Here is a 13,925-nt window from a genome sequence, read left to right on the forward strand (position 1 = left end):
CAAGGATAGGTAATATAAATGACACGCAAAGCTGCTATTTTAACAGCATTTCTGCCCCAAATCCACCTTGTCTTCTGTTTACATTGAAAGGATAATGAATAAATAAGGGCAGAAACTTAGATAATTCTGAAATGGTTTTGTCCTTCCTTATGTCTCCTGCAGAACCTGGTAATTGTAAGCTTGTGATTCTCTCACTTGGGTCACTTCTTTTTCCTCAAGGTTTTTCTAGTTTTCTCCGTTGGTGGTAGGTCTCGAGAGAGAATTTTTACTAAGATGGGGTGGAAGCTGGTAACATTTGATTCAGCTCTGCGTCTAAGAACCATCTAGGAATGGAATGAGGAGGAAGGATAGCTGAGCTGTTGAGAGATCAAGGAAGCAGTAGATTGAAGGGAGGAAAAAACCCTAAAACAGTGAATGTAGGAAAAAAATGGGTAGGGTTAAATAACGCTTTATATATCCTCTGGTGGTGAATGTATGAATCCCTTTAATATATACTGTATGCATTTTTGTATCATGAATTTCTTGTCTAGCTACTGTGACCAGTTGAAGATCTCTGAGAGCACCCATGTGTTGCAGCCTTTCCTTCCTAGCATTCTTGATGGGCTCATCCACTTGGCAACTCAGTTCAGTTCAGAGGTCCTAAACCTTGTGATGGAGACTCTCTGCATTGTCTGTACAGTAGACCCAGCGTTTACCGCAAGTGTGGAGAACAAAATCTGCCCCTTCACGATTGCAATCTTTCTGAAATACAGTAATGGTATGCATTCAAATTGCGTTTTCAAAGTACAGTTGTTTTTGCTAACGGATCCTGGTCAAGTTTATCATTGCATTTAAAAGTGTGCTGAAAGCTTAATAACCGAATGAATATTGATTCATATGGTAAAGCTAGAAGGGAAACTTGCTGCTTTGCCTATTTGAAATAGCGGTAGCAAAAGTTGAGATACGTTTGTTAGTATGTTTTAGTACATGGTGCTTTCTCTCTCCAGATCCAGTTGTTGCTTCTCTTGCCCAAGATATCTTTAAGGAGCTAGCTCAGATAGAAGCCTGCCAGGGTCCAATGCAGATGAGGCTAATACCAACTCTCGTCAGCATCATGCAGGCCCCTGCTGACAAGATTCCTGCAGGGCTTTGTGCAGTAAGTGCTCTAGCGGTACATGGTCTTAGCTGGAGATGATTCCCTGTCCTTTAACATATAGGATGGTTGGCACGCAAGGAATAGAAAGGTTGCTTTTAAACTGCTATGGAACAATGACCTCAGCGCTTGTGAGCGGTTTCTTTGTGGAGAGAAGGCAACCTGCAGGTGGGGGGAGATGCTCCCGAAAGGTAACTTTAAACTCTGTTCCTGTGGCCTCCTGCCAGTCTCTGCAGGGTTTCTGTAGTTATTTTGCTTTTGACGTAACCAGGTGTCACCAGTGACAATTTCTCCTTTTTGGTGTAATGTTCTCCAGCAGGGTACCTCACTTAGTTCCTTGCACTTTTTTTCTGAGACTTTAAAGCATCACATTTGCATAAATTACCACAGATAAATTATACAGGTTTATGCTTTCTATAAAAAGTCCATTTATAAAAGATTAAACCTTGACTGTGTAGAAAATGTGTATGGAATTTAAGGCATCTTTATCAGTGTACGTATAATCTGGCTATGACTGTAACAATCGCCTAGTAGGTAATTAAAATAAATCGATATAAACTAAACAGAACAGTTCAGCAACTGGCTGTACTGGCTAATCAGTTCTCTGGCTGTACTGATTAGCATTCATCTGGATGCTGTTCATCACTGTGAAAGTGTGTGCCATATTCAGGAGTTATACTTCTTTTAATATCCAAATGGCCTTGAAATTCTACAGTGCGCTGCATCGTGTGTCCGTGTCAAATATAGCGACTCTCTGGGTTCATGATTCCAAGGTCCTCTGCTAAAAATATTCTAGTACGTAAAATCAGGACGTGATCTCAGTACTGGGTCACATCCTTCCACCTTTGATGCTTGCACCAGTGGTGGGAAATGTTGACTTAGCCCGCTAAGGCTGCTGTTGTAACAGTGCTTTTGTTTGCTTTTTCCTTTCAGACTTCTATTGATATATTGACCACAGTTGTGAGGAATACAAAACCTCCTCTGTCCCAGCTCCTGATCTGCCAAGCGTTCCCTGCAGTAGCTCAGTGCAGCTTGAATACAGATGACAATGCTACTATGCAGGTAATATTGTCGGCAGCAGAGAGGATTGCAGGGCCGTTAGAGTCCAAGATAGGTGACCAAGTCGGACACTTGACATAGCTTTTAGGAGAGCCCAGGCTTTGCTTGCCAGCAGCTATGTTGGCAGCTCCTCAGGAGTCTCTACCACTTCTAGTTTATCATTAAAGCATTGCTGTTCCAGGGCTGCAATGACTTTACTGATCATTCCTTAATTTGGAGGATCAGAGTGGGTAGACCAGCAGCCTTGATCTTTATTTTAGGCTTCTGGATCACACTTCTCCCTTCATAATTAACTTTTTCATGACACCTGTTAATGGCAGAAGCTGAATGCAGAAGCATTCTCATGCATGGGCTGAGCAAAGGACCCTGTTCTGCATCTTGCTTCTAGCAGTTTTCTCTTACATTCATTCAGGTGGGAAAAGATGGGAAGGGGAGGAAAAGATATATAGAGATAGAGAGAGAGATAGAGAGAGAGATAGAGAGAGAGATAGAGAGAGAGATAGAGAGAGAGATAGAGAGAGAGATAGAGAGAGATAGATATATTTTTTTTTTCTGTTTTGACATCATGGCAAAGGGAAGGGGTTGTCTGGAAAAAAGCTGTCCTGATGGCTCAGCCAGAAGGGAGTGTTGAGTGCAGGTATCGGGCTCTTCGGTTTTGGTTCCCTCAGAATCAAGCTCCCTAGCCTGCTCTATGGGAGTTTAGCTGCTTCATTGCTTGCTCCATGACCAACTCCTTCCTGCCCATATTTTTCTCCTCTACTAAACTTCCTTTTGGCTCATTCGGATATGGGATGGGGAGGGAGCAAGGATACATTTCAAATAGTAGTAGTGCATATCTGAGCTTTAACTGTTGGTGGCCTCTCCTGTGACCTGGTGATGTCTTCGAGTATTTGGTGAGGAGGGAGAGGGGAGACCTTCTGAGGATAAAACATCAGGGTTGTTTTTCTTTCCAGCTACTAGCCATGTTATAAATAATAAAGTGAATTGATTTCCTTACCTAGAGAGTTTTATATTCCAGCTGCCCTTTGCCATGTGAATACAGGCAATAGAAATGGCTTTCCTTAAACAACATACCACTAAGAATAGGTTGAAGACCTGTAAGAATAAGTTGGAGACCAGCGTTGCTTTGTTGCTGTGCTTTATCTTTGTTTAAGAAGATAGAAAAATTGCAGCTTGGCTGCTGGGTTGTTTGGTTCATGCTGCACTTTGCTTTCTTTCTCTCTTATTTGTCAGAGTCTGTGGGAATTTGTCTGGATGAGAAGGACAGTACAAAAATGCAGCTATTCCAGGTGGTCTTTGTATTTACTAGATGATCCTGCTGAGAGTTGCCTGGGCAGTGGGGAGTGTCTGAATTCATACTGAACTGAAATCTTGTGAAAATATTTTTAGTTCAGGCAATCATTTTACTGCACATAGAGGACCTGGATTCTTTAGAGTGCCACTAGTTTGCCCATCGTTTTCATCTTGATTAAGGGTCTTTTGGGGGTGGTAGAAAGGGAAATTCTAATGCAATAATTTTCTCCTTTAGAATGGTGGCGAGTGTCTGCGTGCATACGTCTCGGTGGCGCTGGAGCAAATCGCACAATGGCATGATGAGCAAGGCCACAACGGGTTGTGGTATGTGATGCAGGTGGTGAGCCAGCTGTTAGATCCAAGGACCTCAGAATTCACTGCTGCCTTTGTGGGCAGGCTAGTCTCCACGTTAATTTCCAAAGCTGGAAGTGAGCTGGGAGAGAATCTGGACCAGATCCTGAGAGCTATCTTGAGCAAAATGCAACAAGCAGAGACGCTCAGCGTAATGCAGGTGAGAAGGCTGGGCAGCCAGGAGAACGGGTAGAAATGTCAGGGAAAAGAAATAGTCATAACATTTATTATTATTTTTACTGTGTGCCTGATTATCTGTGGTTAGTGTAATTAGATGTTCTACATACCCTCTTGAAGTAGCCAGAAAATTGCCTGCCCTGTATCCACAGTATCTGCTGGAGTGCTAGGCAGCTTCCTACAAAGTTGTCTGGATTACTGAGTAAGTCAGGTTCTGGTGGGTATGCTTTAATGCACCTTATGCAGCCCCTCATGACTTTGTGCCTGGAAGCAGTGACCCTTTGGAGGGGACATGAGCGCCCTAAGTAGGGATGTTGTGGCAAAGATAGCGTGCGTTCTTGAGTGTTTGACATACAACTGTGCCATAGGCAAAGGATAAATGCCTAGAAATTGAGAAAAGGTGAACTTTTGGCGGATGGGAGGTGGGTTTCGCCTGTATCAGGTCAGAGGCCAGACAAGAGCATCATGATCCCTTCCAGCCTTAAGCTACTTACATGGCATAATTTTATGGAATTATCTTATTTTATTCCAGTGGTCGTTATTCTTTACCTGTCTTTCTTGCCTGTACCCTTAATGTAAAACATCTAGTGATGCCTGCCCTAGAAGAAGTTTCTATGCCACAACTATGGGAAGGCAAGATCCCACTTCTGCTCTCTGTGAAGCACTTGGCTAAAGGTCTTTCTACTCCAGCCCGTTTATCTTGGGTATTTCTCTGATTTTTATACATGCACTTTTCAAGGCAGCACACTGTGAATCGAGAAGGCTGTTCAGATGTCAACACAGATTTCATCACAAAACCTTGATTTTTCCCTCAGAAACACTCTTCATTCATAACTGTTCAGAATGGCTCTCATTTTGCCTATTTTTGGATTTGAAAGATCTGGAAGGCTAAATCTGAACTATTCACCTGAAGCTCCCCTGCAGCCAAGGGAGGAGAAACAAGCCGCTCACAATGGTGAATCTCTTCTGTATTCCTAACGTGAGAGAGAGGCCCCTGGAAGTGGCAGCTTTTCCTTAAGGAGGCCTACAGTGATGAACTCAAACTTGGAGACCGACATTTAGACATATGCGGCCTATGAATTTTACCCTTGGTCTTTAGAAGATGACTCCTAAAATTGAATCTTGTAAATACCTTCCTAAAACTTTCATCTCTGTCCCTAAAATTTGTATTCGAAGTCTCTCTCAAGCACTGGAAAAATGCTGCTGAGCAATGTTCAGATGACATGGGAGAGAAAGGTGGCCTTGTGGTTAAGGTGATCTGATGGCCCTGGGAATGGAAGGGGAAGCAAATCTGGACAAATAACTTCTATGCCTTAGCTTGATGATGAGACATACATTTCTGCTATATAAGTGTAGATTTCAAGCTCTTTGCTTATAAGACTGTGTAAGCGTCTCGTCCCATGAGCAAACTTTAGCACTTGCAGCATCTGGATACTGCCATTGACATTTTTTGCTAATCAGTTCCGGTGCCACCTCTGATGTATATATATATTTTTAAATAGCTTTTTAATCCTTGTTTTAGAGGGGCTTGTTGGTTTGGGGCATGACGAGGGTAAACTTTATTCTTGCCATGCGTTTTTCTGGGGGTTAAATATTGCTGTTGACTGTAACAGTTTAACTTGCCTGTTTCTGTAGCACACTGGGTACTGGGCAGATGGTTATACTTTCTCTTCCTCTTGGGCTTTCTAGACGCATAGCTTCTAGCCCTAAATGGCACTCTTAGTTTCATATTTGAGAAAACATTCTCAGCTATTAAATTATATACAGCTAATGCGTCCTTTTCTTCTCTTGCAGTCCTTGATTATGGTGTTTGCTCACTTGGTTCACTCACAACTGGAACCGCTCTTAGAGTTTCTGTGTAGTCTCCCTGGACCAACCGGCAAGCCTGCCTTGGAGTTCGTAATGGCTGAATGGATGAGCCGGCAGCACTTGTTCTACGGGCAATATGAAGGCAAAGTCAGGTAGGATATCTTATAAGCAGAAACCGTGCATTAATGATTGCTGGCTGATCATCCCATTGCAGTTAGCACGCTGGGTGTGAGGGAAAGGGAAGCTGGTTCAGACTTGGATTAGTGTGTGCCAGCATTGGACAGAGTTGCACCCAAGTGCGAAGCTTGCAAGCACAAGAGCGCTTTTGAGATTGAAACTCTGAAGAGGATGAGAACAGCTTCTAAAAAGGAAGTTACCTTTATGGACTATTTGTAGAGGTTCAGAGCGTTGTGGAGGGCTTCCTAAAAGAGGTTGGTGATTCCTTGTTGATTTAATGAGCTCTTAAAAGTCAATAAAGAAATCGACGGAAACCTTGTTTTCTCTCCCTTTTGCTGTAGGAGCACATTTGTGTTTCGGGGAGGCTGACTGCTATATTCCAAAGCATGAAATGCTCTGTGTTAATTTAAAATTTGCAGTAGCTGATGTCTTTAGTTTTTATGGAAGTGTCAAGCCTAACAGACTCCTGCTAGGGGACTCACCAGCTGTTAACTCGCTTCTTAGTATGTGGTGCCGTATTATTGTTATGAGGCAGCCAAATAGCCTGTAAAACAAATAATAAGAAAAAGTGTGTTTAAAATAGAAGTTCAGGAATGATCATGCAGAATGATGCATGGTTTTATAGGAGATGGTTTTATATAGTGGATCAGGTATACCTCAGACTATTCTGCTATTGGGTTACTCTGCGTAAGGCAAGGTATCTCAGTTTTCTTTTCCGTATATCTGTTTTTCCTCACTCTTGGTCCGTTTTGTTCATTAAGGGCAGTGTTGTCTGAGAGCAGTGTTATCTGCAGGATCTCCTGATGCTGCTTACGGCTACAAGAAATAGCCAAAGATGAAGCTGGCAGGGAAAAAATTTCCTGTTGTACATTGCTTTCTCCGTATTATGTCCAAGATTAGAGCTGTGTATCTACACTGTATTAAGCACTCTATTTTGGGTTATTTGCAGTAATGATCATAGTGCATTATAAAATGCTAGGCATTTTCTAGATACTGAAGAAAAACAGTGCCTGCCCAGAGGATCCTCTTTAGAGACAGACAAGTAGAATTTAGTATAAGGAAAATAAAAATTGCTGACAATAGGTAAACCTTCTGTGCCCAGCAGTCACCATCCCTGGGAGTGGTGGGTTGAAGAAGTGGTTCTTTATCCTTGACTTACATAAGAAAAGGATGGGAAAATTTGGGGCAGCTCAAGAGTTGGCATGTGAAGATCTAGGTTCAGAACAGCTGTATGAGAACTGGAGGCTCAGAGTCACACTGCAGGAGAGAGAGGACGTGCAGTGAAAGCGTGAAAAGAGAGAGTTGCATATAGCTCAGAGGAACTTCAGTTTGGGACATGTGGAGCTGGGAGAGGTTTAAAGGGTGCCAAGCCTGAATTGGTAGCCTTAACCAAAGTCATCCTCCATGTGGCATGGAAACAGAGTGGAATTGGAGAAGGTTTGAGAGCTATAGGTGCAGACTAGACATCGAAGCAGTGGAGGTGGAATATGTGAAGATACTGAGGGAACAGAGCTAGAAGGTTTGAATGTAGCTGAGCTGTGAAGGACCAGAAATGAAAAGGAGCTTTGAGACTGGAGAAAGGTAAAAGAGATGTTCATGATTGCAGATCAACCAAATTATTCTGTTTCTGTCATTGCTTTCCTCTTAATTCCATCTTCACCTGCAGTGAATGCTTCAGGGATGTGCTTAACCTTGTGGCCTTCTGAACTGGAAAAAACTTGTCGATGCATGCACGCAGTGCTTGGCAGTGTTTTAATCCAAAGCTTTGGCCGAGTTTTTGGCCTGTTGTGCACTTCAGGAGAGGAGTCCAATTGGAGATACTCATGCAGGAGAAATGGGAAAACTCTGTAATGATTGTTCTTGGCAAAAGCATAGAAAAAGGGGCATCTGAATGTCTGCTCTGGAGGGACATGTCCCCTATTAAGTCTGCTGTGAAAGCCAGGCGGTGCAGAGAGGTTCTGATCTGTAATATTTTTATCCCCTGCTCTTTAGCTCTGTAGCACTGTGTAAGCTCCTTCAGTACGGCATCAACACAGAAGATAAACGACTTCAGGACATTAGGGTAAAGGGGGAAGAAATATTTAATATGGATGAGGGAATACGGACACGATCGAAATCGGCCAAAAGTAAGCAATCGTTTTGCTGGTTTTTTTTAACAAATATTTCCTGTTAGTTGATGCTGTGAAAAGCCTTAGAATAGATCTTCCAGATCTCCCACAGGTTTTAGGTATTCCCTACAGAAGTGCATGTTGTTTTTCTACAGCTGATGCATACATCATGTGGTTAACATACCTATTATTTGCCTTAATTTTGTCAAAGACTGATTTGGAAGACTTCTGAAATGTCTCTGACTTAAGTAGATGAGGTAATTATGGGATAGGGAGGTATTCGCTGCTCTTTCAAATCATTAGGTTCCATCTAATGAGATAGACTTGATACGGTCATGAGTCTGAGTAACTTTTCTGAGAGGAAAATGTGTTCAAGAGATGATGAACTGATATTTTCAGTGAGGTTGAAACTATCACATATCAGCAATGATTGCAACAGGTTAGAAATGAAACTTTTAAGGAAACCTTAGCCAGTCTCTTGCCTAAGACTTGCCTTACTATTTTAGTATTGTATCTCTCCTGAGCCTTAAATTCCCGTGACATTTTTAATTGGCTGAACCCAAAATCTTTGTTCGGAGGTTCCTGTGTAGAGATCCACATGTTAGACATGAGCGAGCACCTGGCATTTCTTCTGGGGAAGACGCTGGGGAGCTGCTCTCCTCGACAGCGGTCAGTTGAAACCTTGCTTCTGCACCTTGCTGTGCTGGTGCTCGCCCACAGCCAGTTGCGGGACAGGACATAGCGGCTGTACTGATACAGAACAGAGGCCCGTCTACGGGGTCGGTACTCTTCAAGCCTTCAGCTATTTTAAACTCAAGGGATTTGTGTTAGGGCTAAATTGACAACTAGGGAAATAAGTAGGGAAAACCCTAGGAGTGTAAGAGGTAAGCAGGGGGTCACAAAACACCTGCTACCTTGTTATTCCTTGCTTTAAAAAAAAATAAAAATCCCAACAAGGCGTTGTCTAGTCAGCCAGAAGAGTGGTAATTGCCAGCATCTGAGTACACAAAGAGTTAGAAACTAGTACTCCCAATTTCTTTATTTGATAAGGTCTTTACCTTGGCAATTAGGGACAAAAATACTGGTTAGCTATCCCTAATTAACCCTTGCAGGAACCCTGGTAAGGAAAATTCAGTTCTTGCAATGACTTGGAAAGGGTAAGCAAAAGAGCCGTGATTGGGAGAGCTGTGCCGCTTGTTTGCTTTAAAGCACTGCTAGGTATGTGACAATAATTTCAAAAAAGAACGCTTAATAAAATGAGGTCAGTAACTCTGATTTGACTGAGTAAGCTCACAAGTTCATTCAGTTGTGAAAGATTTTACCCCCATGTCTTCTCTTCATTCAGTATGCTAGTTTTGATATTGCAGTTATAACTGTGAGGGTATGCAAAATGAATTTGCGGTTTTTTTTGTCTGTCCTTTTTTCCTTCCAACCTGGAAGTTCTGCTGATCTGTGAGCATTGTAAGTGTATAGTGAGATTTAAAAACAAAAAACAACAACAACAAAAAACAGGAAAAAAAGGCTTGGCTTTAAGATTTTTATTAAAAGCCATGTGAATATATATATATTTATTTTCCCTCTCTCTTATAGATCCTGAACGCTGGACAAACATTCCTTTGTTAGTAAAAATCTTAAAATTAATAATAAATGAACTCTCTAATGCAATGGAAGCAAATGCATCTAGACAGACAACTGCAGACTGGAGTCAAGGTAAGGCACTAGGGCTGGTTTTACCTCTTTGCATGGCTTAAATCCACTTGCCCAGTTAGCAAAAATATTTAATCTCTGCAGTAGTCTTTAGAGCAGTAAAGAACTGACAATAGGAAATATCATACCTATAATTATAAAGATTTAAATGGTGATCCAAATGATAGGATCAGTCAGCGTTATCTATCCTTATAACTGAAAATTATTTTTGGCCAGTCTGTCTGGAAAATGGGATCTGGCCGTATGCCTCTAAAGGAAAATTATCCTTGCTCAGAGTATCTGGTTCCCCTTCCTTCCTTCCTTCCCCTCTGCTTTGGCCATACTTTCTTGCCGCTTCCTTTTGCCGGTTCCAGCTATTGTGCACCACTCATTCCGAAGGAATAATAAGGGTTGTGTGCATTTCCCTGGACCCACATAAACAAACAGGGATGTTTGCCTAAAAACTATACAGTCCCTTATGGGGTGATTTGGATTTTGTTTATCTTCTAGAAATTTTTGTTTTCTAAACAGATGATTCGAATGATATGTGGGAGGATCAGGAAGAGGATGAGGATGAAGATGAAAGCTTAGCAGGACAGTTCTTATCAGATATTCTTTCCACAAACAAGTATGGTAAGTTACAGCTTTAAAGTGCTACTCAAAAATAGAATAAAGTAGATGATGTTCTGCTCTGAAAATTTTCTTTCCTTGACAGCAGTTCAACAGAGACTGGGATTTTGAATAAGGGTCTCTTTCTGGAAAAGAGGGACATGTCCTTGAATTACACTTACAATGATTAAATAACTACTTTTTCCACATGCACATTCAAAAACTACATAGACCTCGTGTTTCTTTGAGGTTCATGCAGGTATCTCTTTTAAAGAGAAGATTCATGCTCAAAGATGTAGCTGTGACCTTGAAACGACAGCGTCAGAGCAGTGGATGAACTTGTTTGTGGAATGATCTTGAGAAATAATTTCTGTATAAAGAAGAAGGAGTGGGTATAATACCTCCCTCAGCTCTCCAGGTTGCATATAATCTTAGAGGAGAGAACCTCACAGGGTAATATAATAAAGGAGACTATTTACTTTAGCAGCAGCACAGAAATGCAAATGTGGCATAAGATTACAGGGTAAGATAATAGTGCACATAACTAAAAACAAACTGATCTGGTATCTCTTGTATGCTAAGTCTCACCTGTGCTTGAGACTCCCACTGTGACCCTTCTTGTTCTGGGTGGGGGGGAGTTTTTACTAATCATGTAAACATAAGGAAATATATGCTGGATACAGGACTTCTTACAGCAGTGCTGAAACCATTTATGGAGCCTTAGATCTTAGCAATAGTCTGATAGGATGCTCCCTGAAATATTTTGCTCTGTTCAGTGTTAAAACTTGCCAATTTATCTCTGACAGATGAGGATTACTATGAAGATGATGAAGAGGACGATCCAGATGCATTAAAGGACCCTCTTTACCAAATAGATCTCCAGGTGATGCTCTAGAATTTTTTTTTTTGAATCTGATTTCTATCATTTTCTTTAAACTTTATTTTTTATATTGTACTTGAACAAAACTTCAAAACGCCATTGATACCAGATAGCAATTGTTGTCCTGAATGTACTCAGTTCATTGAAATGGCTTTGGGAAGTGCTGAGTAGCCAAAGAACGCCTTGAGCCATTGTCTCTTATTGTAGCAATATCTATAATTTGGAAATGTGAATCAACAACGCTTTGTGAGCAGAGAGGTTGAGACTCTTCTACCCACGAGCTTCACAGCTCTTTGAGATCAGAAGTTGATGGAGACTGAACATTACAGAACTTAATATTCCACTTGGAGATGCTTCTATCCAGTCACAGTCCCTGGGCAATGTTTTGCTCCTGCTTTTTAACACCTGGAAGCTGTTTACCAGCCTTTCCCCTTTGCTGCCTCCCTTCCTTCTGCATCCCTTTTCCTTGTTCCCTGTCATCCCTTTGTTTTTATTTGGTGTATGTTAGTTTTATCTTTTGATGCATGAAAAGAACAGATTTTCCAAAGTGAAGTGATGCTAACTTGATCTTTTTGTCTTCCTTTTAGGCCTATCTCACTGACTTCCTGTGTCAGTTTGCACAGCAGCCGTGCTATGCAATGTTTTCAGACCATCTCAATGAGAATGAAAAGCGAGTGTTACAGGCCATTGGTATATAAACCCAATCAAGAGACCGTACTGATCATAACCGAACAATATTTTTCTGGCTTATTCCACGTTTTATGATTAAACATGAAACATTTTTCCAGTGTCCACCTGCTTGTTACAGGTGGATGATGGGCCTCATTGCGAAGTATTGAGCCTCATCTTGTCATGAATCTACTAAGGGAAGGAATGCTAAGAAAGCAGCAAAGATGGAAGTCTGTAGAGCTTTGCACATCGGTCTCACCATGGGAGCACTTTCATTTTCCACAGTAATGTTCCAGGAAGTTCTTAAAAAATGTGTCCTTAAATATTGTTAAGAGCAGACTGTCTCTGCCTGTGAAGAGGCACTTACCTGAGTTTCACACAGCACAGATGGACAGAGAAAGGAACTGGGTCACTTACAGATTGCTTGGATGTATCTTGAGAAATTGGAAGGTTGTTCCTCTTTGCGCTCGCATAACACATACAGGGTAAATATCTGGATCTTACAGTGTGACTTCTTTTTATAGAACTATAGACTCTTTTATCAGAGATGCCTGAATGATATGGAACCTGCTTACAGGAGTTTGGATGGGAAGCTGAGACAATAAAAATAAATGCGCATCTTCTTTCCTATTGTGGATGGAGCTTTGTTGCTCGCATCTACTCTCTAGTCCCATGGGAGCAGTTCTTTACTAATGCTTTTGTGTGCACATGCTAAAAGGAAGCTACCACTTAATTTCTGTTCCTGTGGCATGTGGCTACTAAAGACTTTGGTTTTATGGAACACAAGGAGCCACAATTTTTAGGGGGAAAAAACTGATTATATTTAATGTGTTTCCTCCATAACAGCCACTCTGATCTACTTTGCTTCCTTCACACTCCTGTGTGTATTTTTATAGAGTGGTAAAATAACATTTACAAATTGATTTACCCATAAGAACAGTGTGATGTATCTCACAACACCTCTCTGCCTTTGGTTCCCCCTTGGGGAAAATTAAAATAAAACTATTAAAATATACACTGGTATCCTTCTTATAAAACAGATTTAAAAGGAAATCACACTTGTTTCCCGAAATCACTTTTTAAGACATATTTCTCCCTAGGAAATTTCCTGTATGTGCCACCTCGGGGTTCTTAGGGTATTTCACAGGAGTCATCTGGACAGAAAGGGAGTCCTGTAATGGTTACATCATCTTCTGCTTCAAAGAAAAAGGGTGACCCATTATAGAGTTTCCTTTCTTAAGAAAGGTACTTGCTGTTCCTTTGTGGAATAAAATGCTTTGAAGTTGTGTCTAAAAGCTTCCAAAGAGCTGGAGTATTTATGCATCTTACCGGTCTTAAGTTCGTGTATGACTTTTCACTTTTTTCTACCAGCAGGGGGTGATAATTTTTTAACAAACAAAGATGGCACAATTTGTCTAGCATATGTGGGATAATGGTAAAATAATGCTAAATTCTAAAACTAACATTGCTTCCCCTCTCACACCTAAATCCCTTATGTTGTGCCTGAGAATAGGCAGAAATAGAGGGAATCACACACTTCTTGCTACATAACTATAGACTGATCTGTCCCATCCTTGATTTCTCAATAGTTTTCTATGAATAACTCCATGGAAAGTAGAATTTATGAAGCCTGATTTAATTTTTTTGTGGCTTTGTCCGGATTAGCCTGTGTCTAATAAGGTATGAGCGCTGATGGAAAGTTTCCATGCAGCTGAGTCTCAGTATCTTTCTTCCCTGTGGATTCTCTGGTGTATAAAACTATAATTAAATTTTGTGCCATGGCCTTCCCTTCACTGTGCGCTCTGCTGTGGCTCTGTCTTCTACCTAGTCTTTTTTTTTTTTTCTTCCAAGTCTTCTAGGAATTTTGTTCGAAATAAGCGTGTCTCAGAGCTTTCGTTGAAATGGGCCAACACGTTAAACTAAGCAGTGCAGTCTCATGAGGAACCTGAGAAATAGACAGCTGCAGTGCCTGATA

General features: G+C 41.2%; 1 protein-coding gene across 1 annotated transcript in view; it reads left to right on the forward strand.

Moving 5' to 3' along the window:
• IPO9 (importin 9) overlaps window positions 1-13,743 on the forward strand; it is a 39,687-nt gene extending 25,944 nt beyond the window's left edge. The window contains exons 15-24 of the mRNA XM_067310463.1: window positions 531-757; window positions 987-1,135; window positions 2,066-2,194; window positions 3,720-3,995; window positions 5,807-5,973; window positions 7,991-8,124; window positions 9,697-9,816; window positions 10,324-10,425; window positions 11,208-11,284; window positions 11,869-13,743. Coding sequence (XP_067166564.1) covers window positions 531-757; window positions 987-1,135; window positions 2,066-2,194; window positions 3,720-3,995; window positions 5,807-5,973; window positions 7,991-8,124; window positions 9,697-9,816; window positions 10,324-10,425; window positions 11,208-11,284; window positions 11,869-11,979 — 1,492 coding nt within the window. The 3' untranslated portion in view covers window positions 11,980-13,743. The remainder of the gene's footprint in view (window positions 1-530; window positions 758-986; window positions 1,136-2,065; window positions 2,195-3,719; window positions 3,996-5,806; window positions 5,974-7,990; window positions 8,125-9,696; window positions 9,817-10,323; window positions 10,426-11,207; window positions 11,285-11,868) is intronic.
• Window positions 13,744-13,925: the final 182 nt, after the last annotated feature.

This window comes from Apteryx mantelli, chromosome 25, assembly GCF_036417845.1.
Source record: "Apteryx mantelli isolate bAptMan1 chromosome 25, bAptMan1.hap1, whole genome shotgun sequence".
Lineage (NCBI taxonomy): Eukaryota > Metazoa > Chordata > Aves > Apterygiformes > Apterygidae > Apteryx > Apteryx mantelli.